The 20,237-nt window shown below is 36.1% G+C and overlaps 1 protein-coding gene across 1 annotated transcript in view; it reads right to left on the bottom strand.

Moving 5' to 3' along the window:
• Positions 1–20,237, bottom strand: part of USH2A (usherin) — a 676,781-nt gene that overhangs the window by 92,481 nt on the left and 564,063 nt on the right. Inside the window, exons 58-59 of the mRNA XM_040636016.1 lie at positions 12,994–13,152; positions 11,371–11,533 (exon numbers count right to left, since the gene is read on the bottom strand). Of these exons, the coding sequence (XP_040491950.1) occupies positions 11,371–11,533; positions 12,994–13,152 (322 nt within the window). The remainder of the gene's footprint in view (positions 1–11,370; positions 11,534–12,993; positions 13,153–20,237) is intronic.

The raw sequence follows: 20,237 nt of genomic DNA, 5'->3' as shown, positions 1-20,237 counted from the left end.
CGAAGAGAAGCCCACGGCTCTAATTCTCTTTTACCTTGCACAATTATTTTGCATCTATTTCCAGGATATTTAAAAAATGTTTTGAATTCACATCCTTCATGTCATGCATATTCTGAATTTTCTCTTCTTTAATTAAGCCATAACCCTTCAAAGTAAGGGCCCTTCTTTCTTGTATTCATCAACAAACCTTTATTGAGCACTTAATATAACACCACACCTTGTACCAGGAGCAGAGGTACACATTCCTTCTCTAAAGGAACTCATGGCTGAGTCAAGAAGATAGAGCTAAATGCAAATTAATGAAAATAACATGATAAATTATGTAATATGAATTTGCTCTAGAGATCTTTAAAGGGCAAAAATCAGATTCCTTTTAAATGTCTTCTCCAAGACCTAGTAAAATTCAGAGTATGTTCAAAAAATCCTTCCAAATGCCTGAGAAAGGGATTCTTCAGTCCCATCTGTAGATTTGGCTGATATAAAAACTAAGGCCCATGCATACTATTTGGGTACTCAATATATTGAGCATTAAACATTTAAGCAAGAGGAATGGAATTGTCAGTTGTTAATATAGCCCCAAATATCTGATATTTCATTCGGAACAGTTATTTGCTCATCTGGATGTAAATTCATGATGCAAAAATGAAAAATTAAAAAAAAAATCTGGTTAGCTACAGACCTAACCAGAAGGGGAAGCTGCTGAGGAATCGTGGTTGATCTATTTCCATATTCCTAGCATCTGAGCCCCGTAAATTCAATAATTTCTTTGAACAAATGGCCAAAAGATATGTAATTCCATGGCTTCTCTGCATTTTTGCCTCATCTTTATTAACTCTTTTTACCTACTAAGGTAGCATTCTAGGTTGGGGAAGAATGTACCCAAGAGATGACCCTTTCCTACTCAGCTTCTACTCTGTAGTTGAGAGAGACTGATGGATAAAGCAGTATTTTCCAGGCTGTTAGGAGTATTTAATGAACATGTTCTTCAGATGCCAGGATAGTCACATGCTGCCATATCAGATTAACCATCAAAATGGAAAGGGTTATTAAGGCAAAGTAAATGACAGTACCTCTCACAAAAAGGCAGGATATTTAAAATCTCTGGCTTTGGGAATTTGATGATCCTCAAGTTGATAAATCACAATGACCTAAGCACGAGCAATGACAAGCCTCCTGCTGGAGACTATAGAGGCTTCCTAGATACCTCTCAGTGACCTGCAATTATGTTTCGGCAACCCACCTCATTATTCCTCGCTACCATGCGTGGGCCAGATTCTGCACTCAGTGTCGGTTTGCAGGGTTTGGCCTTTGTACTTGCTGCAGATAGTAGGTACCAGGTGTGTCATTGGGAGGGATCCATTCTAATGAGGACCACAGGGCTCACAGCCAAGGACTCCACTCAGTGAGTTTTTAAAAGGTGTTTGCAAGAAACATAACACAGCAAACAAACATAAACTTCTATGGGGAAATAAAAATTGTCTGTTTTGTCTGGCTTCAACCTTCCTATGACAATTCAATTAATTTTTATTAAACTCTCATGAATTCCCACGTTGAGGTGTAGCCATGGTTGTGACATTCTTTTAAAAATTGCCTGAAAGCATGAATTTGAAAAATCTGTGCTATGTGCGAGATTAAATATTGTGTTAGCTTCAAGTTTATCCACCAAACCAATTAAAGGATGATGCCTGGTTAAGTATTTCTTGCCACTATTGAATACTCAATAAATTAACATTATGTTGAGGTAAATGCTCCATCTGTGGTGTTAAAAAACAGAATATCTTCAGGTCTGAATAAACTTTGAACTGAAGAGGTTAAGTAGATCACAATTATTCCTAATTTATTTAAGATTTAGGCTTCAACTGCTCATTTAACTGGAAGTGTTTCCTCCTGAACAGTCTGCGTTTAGGGAAATCACATTTTCAGTTCTCTCTGAATAGCCAAATGGTTATTCTATGCTTAAACTCATTTGGGAGATACTTGAAAAATGAATGTCCTTTTCCAACTAGAGTTAATTTACTGTTGCTTAACACTAAGAAGAAAACAAAAATAAGTATTAAAACTAGGAACCATATATTTTAAAAGAGATTCATACTTATGTTTTCTTACTGTAGTATAACCTTAAAAAAAACCCCAAAAAACCCAAAACTCCTTATCCCTTTATTCCCTGCAACAATTCTCAGCGTTTGTCTTCAGAAGTAACCAAAGCAAAATCCTATAACTAGTTCATTTTCCAAAGCAATTTCAGATTATGAAGCTGCCACCCTCACCTTATGAAGAATAATAAGAATACCAATTTAAATATAAAACCCAAAATACCTGTAGTCCGAGGAGATAGGTTGTAGGTCTAGGCCTACAACCCCCTGATTAGATGGCCTTGGGCAAAACTCACCTGTGCTCTCTAAGTTTCCATTCCACTTTGTAAACTGGAGTTAAAAACTTTATAGTGTATAATGTCCCCACATTTTTGTAAGAATTATATCAAATTATGCACAGGAAAATCACTGGGTTAAATGTAATACATGATACAAATGAAGTTATCATAGAAATGGCGTCCAAAGCTGCTTTTAGGAAGACAAATCCAGCAATCATGTAAAGGCTGCATTGAAAGGGAATGACAACAGGTAGTCAGTCACATCGTGAAGAGGTCATCTCAACAGACCACATGAGAATAAAGATAGATCCTGAACTACAACTGATTGTAGAGGAACTGAAAACACAGGTGATTTACCAAATGCCATGGAAAAGGTTGAATCATCCAGCTTCATGGAGTGAGTAGATACTTTGGTGTCGGGGGAGGAGACGTCAGAGATAATCCAAAAATGTTAAGATTTAATCCCGGTTAAAATGGTAGTGATTTGCCATGCAACTGGCCTGTGCTTACCACTACAGCTTTATGTTCCAGATTTCTATTCCATTTGATATCCCCGTCATAATCAAATGCTTGCCCACAGTTCCCTTTTAGTCCAAGATAGCTCATGCTTCCGTGGCTTTGATACGTCATTCTTGTTCTGCAATGCCTTGCTGCACACTTTCTTCATCCTCCCCTTTCTATAGGCTAACTCTAATTCATCTTTTAAAGCACCACCACAGTCACTCTCTCCAGGAAGTCTTCCCCTTGCTTCTCTCTCAAATAGAATTATCGTGTTGCCTTATGTGCTAAGTCTACTTTCTATGGATTCACTTGTCACACTATATTGTAATATATTTTCTTTCTTTTCTACCTTCTATATCATACTACAAGCTCCTTGAAGGCAAAGACTCTCTCTTACTTATCTGTATATTCTCAGCCCCTAGGGAAGCATGGCACACTATAATAAACAATAAATATTTTGTAAGCAATGCCTGGGTGACGGACTGGTTGACGAGACAAAAATTCTCTGAAACCTGGTTAACTAGAAAAATGTGCCCATTATTAAGTCGCTGTCTCTGAGCAATAACCCTTTCCTTCAATATTTTGGCTTTATGGAGGAGCTGGGACTCTGCAATGGCATTTCTGCTTTAACTGCTGAGTCTATGTTGAGCTCTGTCAATAGGGGGCGCCAGAGGGAGACCAGAAGGCTGAAAGGAAAAAGGAACTGGTTGCTTACTTTTCTTGTTTGCTTGCTGATTATGTAAATGTCTCTTCAGCCAGGATTTTTCACACTGAAAGTAACAAATCCTTCCCCCTCAAGAGAAGTTTGAGTATGAAATTTTAACAACACTTGGAAAAACCAGTTTTATTTCATGCCTTCTCCCCAAACACCTGCGTCAGCTGGACGGTGCTTGTTCCTCAGGTGTCTGGGTGCCAGCATGGCAGTGGGGGTCGGGTTCCCGGGCAGGGAGTGGGGGCGTGTGCTCCCCTCTAGTTACTGAGTTTTAAATTCTAGCTGCCTCAGTCCCAAGGGTAGTAGCTGTTTCCTGCAGTTGCCACCTGCATGATAATCTTAGAGTTCACTTTTTATCCTTCCAATTACCTAGTTAACAAATTTACAACTAGTTAACAATTATGTAAGTTAAAATCAGTTAAAACGACTGTTGTGGTTTCTCTTTCTGAAGCAGAACTTGCTACAGAGAGTGATGATGTCCACAGAAAGAGAGAAATCGGGAAATCATTAACAGGGTGAGGATTGATTTGCATCTGGACTAACTGAATTTACTATTTTGTCTTTATCTTGCCATATGAAACATTTGTTGTGAACAGTAATTAGAAAATACGGATGAACAAAAACACAAGTACAGACAGTCCCCAACTTATGATGGCTTGACTTAAATTTTTTGACTTTATGACGATGTGAAAGTGATATGTATTCAGTAGACATTGTACTTCACATTCTGAATTTTGATCTTTTCCCAGGACAGCAGTATGCTGTAAAATATTCTTGAAGAATTTGGGGCAGTGGCAGCGAGTGGCAGCTTCTAGTCTGCCACACAATCACAGGGTAAACAACTGACACACAACCCTTCTGTAGCTACACCACCATTCTGTTTTATGCTTTAGTACAGTGTTCAATAAATTACATGAGGTGTTCAACACTTTATTCTAGAATAAGATTAAAAATATAAAATTATAAAATTAATAATATTTTAAAATATAAAAATAACACAAAATATTATTTGTGTTAGATGATTTTGCCCAAATATAGGCTAAGTGTTCTGAACACATCTACAATAGGCCAGGATAAGTCATGATGTTTGGTAGATGTATTTTTTTTTAAAGATTTTATTTATTTATTTGAGAGAGTGATAGCACAAGTGCGGGAGGAGCAGAGGGAGAGGGACAAGCAGACTCCATGCTCAGCATGGAGCCTGATGTGGGGCTTGATCCCATGACCCTGGGATCATGACCTAAGTTAAATTCAAAAGTCTAGGGCTCAAGCCACCCAGGCGCCCCTGGTATGTTAGGTGTATTAAATACATTTTTGACTTATAGTATTTTCAACTTACAATGGGTTTATTGGGATGTAACCTCAGAGTAAGTTGAGGAGGATCTGTATTTAAAAGGATTGTGCTCGGGGAGCCTGGGTGGCTCAGTTGGTTAAGTATCTGTCTTTAGCTCAGGTCAGGATTTCAGAGTCCTGGGATTGAGCCCTGCGTTGGGTTTCCCGCTCAGCAGGGAGCCTCCTTCTCCCTCTGCCCCTCCCTTTTCTCATGCTTTCTCTCTCTCTCAAATAAAAAAATTAAAAAAAAATCTTTAAAAATAAAAATAAATAAAAGGATTGTGCTTAACTTATCTCTGGGAGATAAGCACTGTTAAGTTTTTTTGTTTTTCCAGATATTTTTTATGCACATAAAAATGTAAAGAAATATTCTATATGTTTAAAGAAAAACAGAATCATCCTAGGCACACTGTTGTGCAATCTTCTTCTTTTAATATCATGGATCTTTTTCCTTGTCCTTAAATATTTGTACCTGCCAGATTTGTCTTCCTAAAGCATGGCACATCTTTATTGTACATCTAGGATGACTTCCTACTTTAATCATGCTTGATGTTTAACACAGGACTTTCACATACGTTATTTCATTTAATTCTTACAAAATTCTAGGAAGTAATTCTTTATGTTTATTAGCCTATCTTTACATAAAAATGAAGCTTGGGGAATATAATGACTTCCCCAAGGTCACATAACTAGTAAGTGTTGGACCCAGCACCTGGAAGCCACATCTTCTGCCTACAAATGTCAAGCTCTGTCCACTTCATCACAATGCTTTTCTATTTTACCCTGAACTTGCAATGGCTTACATTGCCTCCACATCAAAAATCTAAACTCCTTAGCCTGGTATTTCAAGTCTTAAAATCTACCATCAAGCTGATTGTTGAAATTCCCCCTATAAATAACAAAGGCTCCAGCCAAGCCTGACAATTACTTGAACACTATGCCTTTAGTGTTGGGAATTGTTCATTCTATTAATTTTATTCACCTGAGATATCTTTGCTACCAGACTCTGCTTATTAAAATCCTGTCCACTATAAATGAAATAGAATATAAAATCCTGAAATGGACCAGATGATGGAATTTTGTATAGGTGGTATTTCAAAACAGTGAATTATAAAATAATGTTGACAAACTAGATAGTTTAAAAAAAAATAAATGCATAGACTTCTTGTCTCATTTTTTAAAACCAACTTAAGTCTATATTTAGATATAAGGAGTAGAACCCATAAAATCGCTGAAAGAAATAACTGATGTGTTATTTTAATATGATATTTAAGGGAGAATTTCCTTACTATATAAAGAGCATAGACAAATGAATGAGAAATATTCCAAAAGAAAATAGTCTAAGGATATATAATATTTATATACCCATACACAAATAGCAAGTGAATATTTAAAATAAATGAATGACTTCACTTATAATGATCAAAATTTTAATTAAAACAACAATATGTCATTTAAAATATTAAACTGGCAAAGGTTTGAAAAATTGTTAAGACCCCTTATGGACAGGAGTTTTCAGAATTAAAATTCTTCTTTTTTTAAAAGATTTATTTATTTATTTATTTATTTATTTATTTATTTATTTGACAGAGAGAGAGAGAGAGAGACAGCCAGTGAGAGAGGGAACACAAGCAGGGGGAGTGGGAGAGGAAGAAGCAGGCTCCCAGTGGAGAAGCCTGATGTGGAGCTTGATCCCAGAATGCCAGGATCATGCCCTGAGCCGAAGGCAGACGCTTAACGACTGAGCCACCCAGGTACCCCCAGAATTAAAATTCTTACAAACCATTTTTAGAAGACAATCGAACAATCTCTATTTAAAATGCACAAAATTAGACCCTGCACTTCTAGTACCAAGAATAATCCTTCACCTGCTCATTGTAAAGGTGTTTTTTTGAGAGTTGCTGTTGTAATGAAAACTTGGAAATCACCTAATTTGCCATCAGTAGGGGATTGGTTAAATAATATTGACACACATCCACATAATAAAATATAGTTGAGTCATTAAAAGAAGTGCAGGGTGTGTGTGTATGTGTGTGTGTGTGTGTGTGTGCATCCAAATACCTAAAGAAAATTGGAGAACACATGAACAATAGGATTCTTTTTATGTAAGGGAAACTATAAAAAGAAAGAAGAAATATTATATATGTTAAAATTAATAATAGTTACTTTCATTGATGGAAATTTTATGCGCCTTGGGTAATCATAAAGAAAGGATAAATAGCCTTTGTAATATTCTGTCCTGTTAAAACTTTTTCCAACTAAAGTATTTCTAATAATGGTCACTAAATTTTTATATTGTAAGACCAAGTCCCAATGACATCAACTTCATCCATGAATGAATGAAGTCTTCCATAAATATTCCAGACAAAAAGAATCTTTCTTTCCTGTAAACTTTCTGGTAAATATTTATATTTTTCACATTATATTTCTCTTTTTTCATTTGTTTGCTTAAGTTTGACTTATATCTCCTACTATAGTAAAGGTCCTTGGTAATAGGACTCAGATCTCACAGTAGATATGAACATTTCTTTCTATCTATCCATCTATGGATGTATCTATCATCTATTGATCATCTATCTACCTATCACCATCCCATATCTATCTTTCCACGCAACATGAATTGACTGTATAAAAATTTCTTCAGTTTTGAGTCGATGCCCTCTTAGTTTATTCAATCAGCTTAATTTTTCCATTCTAGAAAATTATTATTTGTGTTTCCCTGCTTGGAATATTTTTCCATATCAACCATCTATCTAAACTATCTCCGTTTTTATCCTTCAAAATCTTACTATTTAAATATTCAGAAAGAGTTCATTATTCATTTCTACTTTTACAGTGTTTAGAAGGTATTTGTATACATTTTTTCTTACTGCACATTGATCAATCTCTGTATTTATTTAAAGAGAGAGTTTATGAGAATAAACCTCATGCAATTTTGTCTCTATTAAAATGGTAGGAGATCATTTCATTAAGTATTTTGTAAAGTCCTAAGGAAAAAATATCTGGTAGATTTTGTAGACAGAAGTCAGATTTTGTGGAGGGATTTTGGCATTTACAACATTCTAGATATATGATAGAGGGGAATACTGAAAAATCATTACTATAATATCCAAACGCACTATAAGGAGAAAAAAAATGCTGAAGATGGCCTTGTCTATACTTTATCAGTAACAGGTTGCACAACTAACATCAATGTTGTCCCTATTGTCAGTATTGTCTTTTGTAACTCCTCACCTTAGTGAACAAAGTAGCCTAAATCAAATAACAAAGTAACAGGTAAACAGAACAGAAGAAATTGCACTAACAATCATATCCTTCCTAGATTATTTTGTTTGTAAAGTCATCAACACCCCTTTATCAGCACAGAAGCTTTTCAATAGGATGATATCTAGAGGCAGACTTTAGACAATGGAAGGAAATTACTGAGGGGAAGCGATTTAGGGGCTTAGAGAGCAGAGTGACAGGTATTTGCAAAATGGGATTGGCAAATTGGCTTCCTGCAATTTAATGAAAATATCTGCCTAGGCCAAACCCCGACTTTGGTTTGAGCTAAGTGTATTTCCTTTGGTGGCGATACAAGAAAGAGGAGGCAAATGATGAAGCAGGAATTACATGCCATAACCTCCCCAGAAATACTGCAGGCTCGTGGCTATAACTATAGAAGGGGCTCTATGTAGTCCCAGAATGAAAAAGAACTATGTGTCTACATTCTATTTCTGTCCTTACAAATTTCTGATTTTTTTTTTGCAGCTATCTAAGAAAAATTTGATATTGTTGTTGTCTAAGCACATTTAAACTTCAGCTGAAATAACCGCCAAGTGATTCATGCCTATGTAGGTGAATATAACGATTGTATCTGGAGCCCCAGTGCGCCATTTTCATTTCACTTTAAATAAAAAACAAAATGTATCTATGTCAGTCAGTGCCCTTCTGCTGTACTCAGAGGTATCAAACAGGCTACAATTATGATTGTGAAGTGATTGTGTCACATTGGAGGAAGGTTTATTGCTTTTGAGTCTGCTAGGCAGTAACACATTCTGTTTCATATTACTCTTTATATCATTGTTTGGCTGTGACTAGAATAATCAAATGCCATCAAATGCTGTCAAATTCAATTTACAGTATTTTTCATTGAAGCGGGCTTTCTGCATTATATTTCCTGTTTTCCCTCTCTATAGCTGCCATGGAATAGTCACTGTAATCATGAGCTTTATTTACAAAACCAACAGACTGAAGCCACGTCCTGCTCTATAACAGATACTTTATTTCCCTTTATGCAGAATAGGAATTTGATGTGCTTTTCTCATACAATTAGCATTAAGTAGATGAAAGAAAACTATTGGAAGAGGATGGGCATTTTAGAGCTTGCACTAATGTGCTTAGCGTAAAATGTAAATTCGCATTAGCCATTTTTACGTGTTTGTGCGTATTTGAATCAGAAATATTATTCTTCAAATTAATGTTTGCTGAGCAGAAATTTGGCTTGCTCCTTTTTGGCCATGTCGTTTACATAGGCAGAAATGCAATAATACGTTCTCCTTTCATAATTTTCCTATAAACCTTACTCATCACTGAAGACTGACCTGAATCAAAGGGTTTCAATATCTGAAGTTGCAAAAGGAGCCTGAACTAAGTTTCGACATATTCAGGGCACAGGACCAAACAAGGGAAGTGTGAGGCCGCTGGAGTAGGGGTGAGGGTCTGAGCAAGAATGTATTGTTCTCTGTTTGCCTAATGTAAATACGTGGCTTTTGGAATGGGGTTTTCATCTGCAAATCCCTTAGGTCTGCTGATATCTGTCTTCCATAGTGTCTTTTCTGTCTTAGTTATGGTCGGGACATAACTGTTTCCTCCACTCCCAATTCATATGCCAAATTCCAAACCCCCAAGGTGATGGTATTAGGAGATGAAGCATTTGGGAGGTGATTGGGATATGAGCATGGAACCCTCATGGATGGGATTAGTGCCCTTCTAAAGGAGACCCACAGAGCTCCCTAGTTGCTTCTGCCACAGTGAGGACACAGTGAAATGACAGCTGTCTGTGAACCAGGAAGTGGACCCTCACCAAACATGGAGTCTGTCAGTACCTTCATTTTGTATTTTCCCAACTTCCAGGGAAATAATGTGTGTTGTTTATAAGCCACCCAGTGTATGCTATTTTTGTTACAGCAGCCTGAATGGACTAGGACAGATAGCAAACTCTCAGTGGACAGGTTCTTTGCCTCCTTGACTCTCTTTCTGTTTTATCTTTGCCTTCTTTCCTCTCTTCCTCCTTTCCTCTCCCTTTCTGTCATTCTGTTTCCCTCTCTCTCTCCTTCTCACCTTTCCATACTCTCTTCTCCCTCTCTCCCTCTGCTTCTTCTCCTCATTATTCATAATTTATTAAAAGAAAACATTAAATTAAAACTATGTCCATGTGGATCAGGTGAAGACTGGATCAGGGAGTGCAATACCCTTCAACCCAAAGTGCCCATGGTCCCCAAGTATCTCTGTCTCTCCCTGCTCTCTTCTCTTTCCCTCCACTCTCTCTTTCCTTCTTTTCTTCACTTTAGGAACAAAATGTGCAGAGCTTGCACTAATGTGCTTAGCGTAAAATGTAAATTCGCATTAGCCATTTTTACGTGTTTGTGCGTATTTGAATCAGAAATATTATTCTTCAAATTAATGTTTGCTGAGCAGAAATTTGGAAACAAATTCTGCACATCATGGTGAAAAGAAGCTGCATTACCATCTATTGCATTCTCAGAACCATCCAGCCAGCTGAGTGGAAACTCCTTCCACCAGAAGGGGAACTGCAGAGTTGAGCCATTCTTTCCGCAGATGGGAAGCACCTTGTTTTTTGAGGATAAAAAGTTTTTCCGAGCTCCACATAATAGGTGATGGGAAATATTAGAATTCTCATTGCAGACCTGGTTCCTGCTCTGGAATGACTATGTTCTCTTGGTCAGTGAGCCTCTAGGGTGCTGCTCTACGACTTAATCAGAGGTAAGGCTGATGTGCACTATGAGGTCTCATCTTTCAAGTAGGGCTCAGACAAAAGTGTTACATGGTAGCTGTGGTTTTTTTCCCCCTGGATCATGTGTAAAAGCTTCCAGTACCAATCTTTTTTTTTTCTCGAAGATTTTATTTATTTATTTGACAGAGAGAGAGACAGCCAGCGAGAGAGGGAACACAAGCAGAGGGAGTGGGAGAGGAAGAAGCAGGTTCATGGCAGAAGAGCCTGATGTGGGGCTCGATCCCACAACGCCGGGATCATGCCCTGAGCCGAAGGCAGACGCTTAACGACTGCGCCACGCAGGCGCCCCCAGTACCAATCTTAGACCCTAGTAGGTGCTCCATAAAGCACCAATTCCCATTTATTCCCTTATGGAAAAATACAATGTATTTGGTTTTATGGTCCTGGAATGGTACACATTTTTAAATAATTTAAAATAGCAGTAATAGTCAATGTTACCTGTGAAGAAAGTAGTTGATGATGACTCCATTTGGCTTTTCAGGTGGCATCCACTTAACCTCTATGCTAGCTGACCCCAGTGCCTTAAGAACAGGGGAACGTAGACCCACTGGGGCTGCTTCAGATGTTTTGACAAACATCCCACTGCTAACTCCACAACTTCCTTGAAAAAAAGAATCAAGTCCTTTAGTAATTTGTCAAGCAGGGGAAGAGTTACATATGCATATAGAAGGATAAGGAGATCATGGAAATCATTTTAGCTGAACTTTTGTATATGACCCTTGTACACATATTTTAGACTAGTACTATAAATCTCTATATAATTTGAATATATTTATATATATATACGTATTTTATATTATATATATTTTATGTATATTTAAATAGGGAATCATTTTTGGAAAATCCATTAAGTAACCACAAATTTATAGAGACATAGGCAAGAATGCTTATGCTTGTCTGAACTGTGGTTTCTCTAGTTTATTACAGTCATTTTGCCAGAAAGTGTTAATGTACTTGAATATCGTTAAGTGTGTGTGACCTGCACATCTTGTATATTCTTAATAATATCTTATTCTTGCCAATATTTAAAAATAATAACCACCTCCCAACACATAAGAATCAATTAATTTGAAGAATATTGTATCTCCATAACATAGTTTTAGAGACATAAAGATGCAGAAGTTGATTTTGCATTTCCATAAAGAAAACACTAGTTTAAAACCGTTTCCATGTTGATTAGCTGAAGACTATATCAGAGAGAAAAAGTATCCTTCAACATAAAATGCTTTGGTTTGGTTTGTAGAAAGAAGTGGGCAAACTGACTCACAATTCTGAAGACGAGGCAAAGCAAAATCTCAGACTCTGTGTCCTAATCAACTCATGGGAACTCATACTCATTTGGAAACAGAAGTTTCTAAGCACAAGTAAGATAGGAGTTCCCACCACTTGAGTATAATATTGGGACATTTCTTTAATTTAAAGTGGAGCAACATGTTTTATACACCAATATGAGTTACATCTTTTCTTCTCTTATTAATATATGATGTCACATTCGGAGGGATGAAGGGACTGAGGGAGGCTCTTCCTTAAGACCAGAGAGATGGATGATGATTTCATAGACCACTAGCCTGTGCCATGAAACTCAGGGTGACAGTCTGCATATATGAGATAGAGTTCAGGTAAGCACAGTAAAATAGGTAAGATTCATTCAAGTGTAACTCAACTTCTAAATAATGCCTCCCCTCACCCCCTACTAAAACTTAAATAAACCAAAGTGAGTACCTCTTTTTTGAAATTTTCATAATACCTATTTTGTTTTATATTACCAATGATTCCTTTATGTGATCTAGGTGTTTTTCTTTTAAAGGGCCTTATAAAACAAGACTTTGCAAAACCACCATTTTAATATATTTAAATATTCATGATTTAATGTGCAGAAATGCATAATGCTTCACTCAATGCCAGGCTCTGATTTTTCTGGGTAAACAGTCCAGTACAAATAAGAAATGAAATGTTAGTCTTTGTATTTGAATTGAGAATCTATTCCTTTTTAATGAATTTTTTTTCATAAAATACTTTTTTTTTTTATAAAAGCCCAGGACAAGTGTCTGAAAGACTTACCATTTTGACATGCTTGTATCCTTATCTCATACTGTGTGAATGGAGCCAAATTTTCCAGAAGGATGGATTGATGATGACCAACAGAGGAGGTCAGAGGTGCTATACTTCCAGCATTGAGTAAGACATTGTACTCCACAGGCATTTTGGGGATGAGGATCCCTTTAAAGAGAGAGAGAGAGAAAAAACATATATGTATGCTATACAGAATGGTCAACAAATGTTTAAAAACAATGAATCTTTAATATTTTATAACTTAAAGGTATATTATCACTGAATCTAGCAATTAATAACTGCATGAACGTATATTTCAAAAGTAAAAAAAATGTGTATCACTCATTTTCAAAAACAAATGAAGTACATGTAATAGTTCTATTCAAAGGTATACTCTATGGGCAAATAAAAATGAAGGCACGTTTCACTTCTTAAAAAATACAAGGCAATTAGAAATGCTGTCATATATTTTTCCTAGGCTTACTTACTCTTAAAGTACATAAAAAAAAACCCCACCAGTTTTGCTTGTGACAATAATTTTTCTGTAGGCATTGTGTATGCATCCAGTCTGACACAGATCCTTGACATAATAGCCCATAAAGTATCCAAATCATAGTCTACCTAGAGAATTCCCAGTGCATTAATTATTGAGTTAGGACAGTCCACTCTGTCAGGGAGACTTATGGACCTAAATACATATGAAATTTGGGTTCAAAACTGTCATTTTTCACAATGCTTCCTAAAGAAAGAAGGTCTTGTCAGTTTAGCCTCTTCACAATCTATTCATATAATTAAATGCCTGTACGTTTTATTTGGTCATGAACAACAAGTACATTTTTTTTTTCAAGGAGAGTATATGAGCCCTGAATGAAGAATATAATGGAATTTCTCACGAGATTTTCTCATTGATCTGATAGCTTATAACATTTGTGGGTTTAATTACTTATCTTTGTAGTACTTAAATAAGGTTATCTTTGCTATAGAAGCAATGAAATCTACAGCACAGGACTCAAGAACCCTTCAGAAATGAGGTCTAAAAAATGAAATGAAGGTTTGTTTTTTGCAGATATAGCCCCAATTGTGTAAGGGGTGGAAGAGCCAGTATAAAGCCGAGATGCTTGGGATTTTGTGTAGGATAGATGAGAATAAGTACTCTCTGAAGGATATATTGATCATAGTCAGAAGGACTGATCAATTGTTTCCTTTGGAAAGATGCGATTGTGCTGAAGCCAGACTAAGAATTTTTATTTTAAGTTAGAGCATCCTACTTAAATTATCTGTTGTATTTGTTCTAATGGCTTAAATTACTGCTATTCTATCATTGGATTCCTAAATCCCTATCTCTGGCTTTTCATCTCTCTTGCATTCCAGATTTCTATTTTCAGCAGCCGACTTTACAGAAACCTACATCTCAACAGGTCCAAAGCATAATAACTATATTTTCCACTCCCAAACCTGTTCTTCTTGGGTTCCTTTCTATTTTCCTATGCCAGAGGCCTTAGAGTAAACCCTTAGGGTAAGACGCTTAGAGTAGACCCTGCTTTCTTTACTCTGCACAGTTGCAGCAATAACCCAAACAAGGATAGCCATCTCATTGCATTCCAGTTGCAGTGTACTCCATAAAGTCAGGGGCTCTGTTCTCCTCCCCAGGGTAGTTCCAGTACCTAGAGTTTAGCCCAAAGTTGCAGCACAATAAATGTTGGTTTGAACGAATGAAAGAAATCTCAGGACAATATTGTAAAGCAAATATTATTACATTTTTTTAAGATGAGAAAGCTAAGCAACTTGTCCTAGATGGCACGTTGATTACGTGGGGTAGTCAAACTTGAACTCAGGCCCATCTGATGCCAAAGCTTCTCTCTCTCTATTTATGCTCTCTCGGTAATGGAGACTCAGATCAGGACAACAAGGGGAAAATGAAAGGATAATTTTGAGACAACATGGGTAGCCAAGTAGAACAGGTATTGGACACTGATTAGAGGGAAAAAAAAGTGATGGAAAAATTAGAATCCCGCTGATGGAACTAAATATAGGTGAATATTTGAAGTTCTGAAAGGCAGGTTTCCAAAACTGAAATACACATGCCCTACATGTTTGTGGATTTGTGTCAAAGTATTTTCAAAGGCTAGAACAAACATGGTACCTCTTCCCGGAATTCCAGTTTGACCTGTAAAATTTGGGAAACGTAAGGCTTCCTTGCCTGAGCAAGGGAAACCAGCAGAATCCCACCTTTCTTTGTTCACAAAAATTTGGTATGGATTTTTCTTCATAAAAAGCCCTAGACTAGAAAATTAGATGGGTACTGAGTGATCAGAACTTTGACTAGTTAGTTGTTTTAACTCTATAGTCACCTCAGAACTAACTAAATGACAGCAGAAGTTTATGCTGACATAATCAGTGTGTTGAACAAGTACAAGTCCTATTCATGATGTTATCAAAACCCCACTTAATTTGAGTTGCTCACTATTGCTTTAAAATGAATTCATCATGGGTAATCTTCCACAGACACAGGATGAAAATTTGGCTGGGCCCACATTTCTGCTGAATCTCAGGTAACAGACATTTCTACGTTACTTTTTTTTCCCATGAAGTAAAAAGATATAGTGACAAAGATTAATGCCTAGAAAATGTAAATAAATTTATTTTTCTATTTAATGGTATAGTAATACACATACTGGGCTTATTTAGAAGATATTCTTTGAGGCCTAATTCTCAACTGTAAGACAAAACTGGGAACGGTTTCACGCTCCCAACAAAACTGCTATAATTAAAATGAAGTTTGAGAGGTGGACGAAGAGAGTTGATTATAGGGACCGTTTGAAACTCAGTCCATTAATGGGTGAGGAAAACCTATGTACTATATTAGAAGTAAAATAAGGAGCAGTATAATCAGGCTTTTTTCCCCCACTAAGAATGTTCTTTGGAGGTTGTTGTTCGAGGTAGTAAAAGAGATTTAAGAGTGGATCAGGGACTTTCTCAGTTTGTAGTTTGGCCTCTCAGCAGGAAGATATGCTTATGGAAATTTCCATCCATAGCATCTTGGAATGTCACAGAATTCACCTCCCATTTTGGGCATTTTCCTTATTGTTACCCTGACATAGTCTGTAAAGTGGTGGGGAAAAAAAGGTTGCTGTTTGTCCCCACATATTTGTAACAAAATGAAGACAGAATTATCTGGACATTGAACTTGTTATTGGGGTCAGCTTTCTCCGGAGTGACCTAATATCCTAAAATGTAACAGCATATAACTCTTTATCCAAGGAGATTAGTGAAAAAAAAATTCCCCTAATGATAAATTATAAAATACATTATTATTATTTTTTTGGATGAAGACAAACACATTGGAATACAATGGCAAATTTGTATGAGTTTTTAAGCTAAAAAGCAAGACCTTAAAGAAATTGTAAGCTTATGGTGATTACTTTGGGCAGTTTCTAGACCTCCTGGGATTGATTGCATGTTCATTCTGTCTTCTCTGTTCCTGGGATAGATCTTATAAAAAGTTTGACAAACGCACATTTGAAAAATATTCTATCATTCTTGTGGAACTAGACAAACCACAGAATGGAATCAGGCAGATCAAGTCACTTCTCTGCCCTTATTTGTTTCTGGTAAATTACTTAACCTCTGTGAATGCTGGTCTCTTCATCTGTAAAATGATGATACTAATAGCGTTCTCATAAAGAGCTACAAGGATTAAATTAGAAAATGCATGTAAAACATTTTAGTACATTCCTGTGACATAGAAAGTGCTGAATTAATGATAGACATCTCAGCAAAACAAAATGAAATGGAACAAAATGGAAAAAAAAAAGCCCACATCTATGACACTTTTTAAAATCAAGCTGCTATTCCAATTACAAATAAATGTTATATTCATTTAAATAAATCTCTTTAAAATAATATTTTATCTAGCTTTTTTTTTTGTCAATACTTGGATATGATCAAGTTGTGTTCCTATGAAGATATTTTTTCATTCCTAGCAGTAATTTAGAAATGGTCTTCCCTTCAATTCATCTGAGGTTGCACTTTACTGAATGTCTTCCTCTGTACCTACTGGTCTGCGTCCAGGGACTTCTCTGCTTAGAAGGACAGGACTCCTAGGGGGTCAGAGAACAAAATGTGCTTCTGCTACATTTCAAATATAGACATAATCTTCATCTAGGTTTCAACATGGATAGTCAAGGCACGAAACTGGAAAATGTATTTTTCACGTCTTGGTTAATTGGAAATAAATGTCCTTTATATATACCTATGAGGTGTTGAAAGAGAAAATGCTCCTTGAAGCTGTGAGCATGTCAAATGGTGACATGTATTTAGGAAATAGGGCCCCTCCACTGTCATAATTTACAGGACTGTGACATGAAAGGCTCCTGTGTTCCTGCAAACCCTACACCATCTGCAATGAGTCTGAAACAACCTAACCCCCTGGTATTCTGATGACTAAATGAAATGAAATGGGCATATTTGTTAAAGTCAGCTGGGAAGCCACACGACTTGGTTAGTTCCCGAGTTCATAAATTTATGTCAGAGCAAGAGGAGCAGTGGAAGCTCAAGTGAACCAATTTACCCTAAGTGCAAATGGCAGTTTTGTTATTTGGTGTCAAAGTTACCAGTCCCACAATGACAAGCTGCCATAACACATTTTCTTGTTCACTAAAGAACAAGGATTTCGTTGGTTAATATTCCTTGCAATGCTCCTTTTCATAATTTACAACAACTAGATGCTGATAGGTTATTTAACATTTATGAAGTTAAGATGTAATCAGAAAAACCCTGATTATCTTTACAAATAAAAAAGTTAAATTATTCAACTTTTTTTTTTCTCCGTGGCTTCATTTCACAGCAGGTGCATACTTTACAATGGGACAAGTCAATCAAATAATGCTTTTTTCAAATCTTTTTTTAGGAGCTGGAGCAGGAACAATTCTAAGAGGAAAACTATTAATTCGGTTTGATAGCTGCATTTGCTTCAAAACACTGGTTGCACTTAATGTCATGCTTTGAACAAATCAGCCTAAATTCCTTGTTGCACAGGTAGGCATATCTTGGTTATGGCCTTTTGAGCGTTTGGAAGTGAAATAAGACTCTCTTAAATACACATCCATACCAACTGTATGGAAATTTTACTTAAGTTTGTATAACAGTGTCATTTATGTCCTTTCTACCCAAATAGAGAGTAGGGGTCATGACAGGAAGGACAATGTCTCATTCTTCTCTAAAACTGTCAGGGTGTCTAGCATTATACCTTGCCCCTGAGTGGGGCTCAGCAAATATTTTCATGTTCGTTAAAATGAATAGATGATTCAATATACCCAAAGGCTAATGAATTATATCTCATGAAATTTTAAGCTACAAATAAAACACTCCTACTGGGTTACTGGGTGGGCTGCTCTCAAATTACACTGTCCTCATTCATATTTGCTATATTTATAGCAAAATTATTTTTTAGCTTCTGAACTGGATCATAGAACTTAGAAAAAAATCATTTGCTTTCTGCCCTGTTTATGTAGAAAAATAGTGAGAAAATAGCACAGTGATTTTGACCACAGAATTTGGAGTCAGATTCATTGTGGGCTGGCTCCAACAACTTTGTGATAAATAACCTAGACAAAATAACTAAATAATATCTAAATTGACTTGTTCTCCTTAGTAAAATGGGCAAAACAATAGGACATACTATAGTCGGTTGTTAAAAGCATTAAACGAGATACATATTAATATCTTAGAAAAATGCCTAGTACATATTAGAATTCAATAAAATAAATTCATTAAATAACAAAAGCAAAGGCAACAAAATAAATTGACAAGTGGGACACATCAAACTAAAAGGATTCTGCACAGCAAAGGAAACCATTAAAATGAAAAGGAACCTATGGAATGGGAGTAGATATTTGTAGACCATTTATCTAATAAGGGGCTAACATCCAAAATCTACAAGGGAACTCATGCAACTCAAGAACAGAAAAAAACAAATGTCCAAATTAAAAAATGGACAAAGGCCATAGACATTTTTTTTACCAAAAAGGACAGACAAATGGCTAACAGGTACATGAAAATGTGCTCAACATCCTTAACCATCAAGGAAATGCAAATCAAAAACCACAACGAGATACCACCTCCCACCTCTCAGGATGACTATTATCAAAAAGATAAGAGATCACAAATACTGGTGAGATGGGAATGGAAACTCATATTGCTAGTGCCAGTTACCATAGAAAACAGTATGGAGGTTCCTCAAGAAATTAAAAATAGAACTACTCTATGATCCCGAAAACCTACTTCTAAGTATATGTCCAAAGGAAATGAAATCATTATCTCACAGAGCTATCTATACTCCCATGTTCACTGCAATGTTATTCACAATAGCCAAGGTCTGGAAACAACCGAAGTGCCTATCAGTGGATGGATGGATGAAGACAATGTAGTATATATGCAATGGATTATTATTCAGCCTTAAAAAAGAAGAAAATACTGCCATTTGCAACAAGGTGGATGAAACAGCAAGACAAAGACAATAACTTTATGGTATTACTTATGTGTCGAATCTTAAAGAAAAAAAAATTGAACTCATAGAAACAGAGTGGAATGGTGCCTCCAGGGGCTGGAAGATGGGGGAAACAGGGAGAAGTTGGTAAAAAGGTACAAATTTTCAGTTATAAAATGAATAATTTAGGTCCTCAGACCTAAGGTATAACATGGTGACTATAGCTGATAATACTGTATTGTATAATTGAAATTTGCTAAGAGAGTAGAACTTGTGTTCTCACCAAAAAGACAAAAAATAAATATGCGACATGATGTTAGCATTAATTAACTCAAGGGTGGAAATCCTTTCACAATTATATATGTCAAATTATCACGTTGTGATCTTTAAATATATCATAATTTCGTTTGTCAATTATACCTCAATACAGATGAAAAAAGATTTATTACTATGCTAAATAAAACATAAATCATTGAAATGAGTTTTACACTTTCTTCTGAAATTCAGTGCTACTGTCACTTGGTTTTTGCACTTCTAAGAAAATTGAAAGAATTGTCAAAGTTGAATCATCCCAGTTAACGCAAAGTAAATTTTTTAGAGAGCTTAATGCCAATTTTGACTTTAAATGGCTATTATCTGATCTAATACACTGCACTTGATAAGTTAACTGAACACCAAGATGCCTAATGTCTATAGATAAGCCATATTGTGGCTAACTACCCTTTAATCAAAAATTGGTTAATAAAAAGCATTTTTATTCCTAACC

Source organism: Ursus maritimus, unplaced genomic scaffold (genome assembly GCF_017311325.1).
Source record: "Ursus maritimus isolate PB19 unplaced genomic scaffold, ASM1731132v1 scaffold_2, whole genome shotgun sequence".
In the NCBI taxonomy this organism is placed as follows: domain Eukaryota; kingdom Metazoa; phylum Chordata; class Mammalia; order Carnivora; family Ursidae; genus Ursus; species Ursus maritimus.
This window is presented reverse-complemented; position numbering and strand designations above follow the sequence as displayed.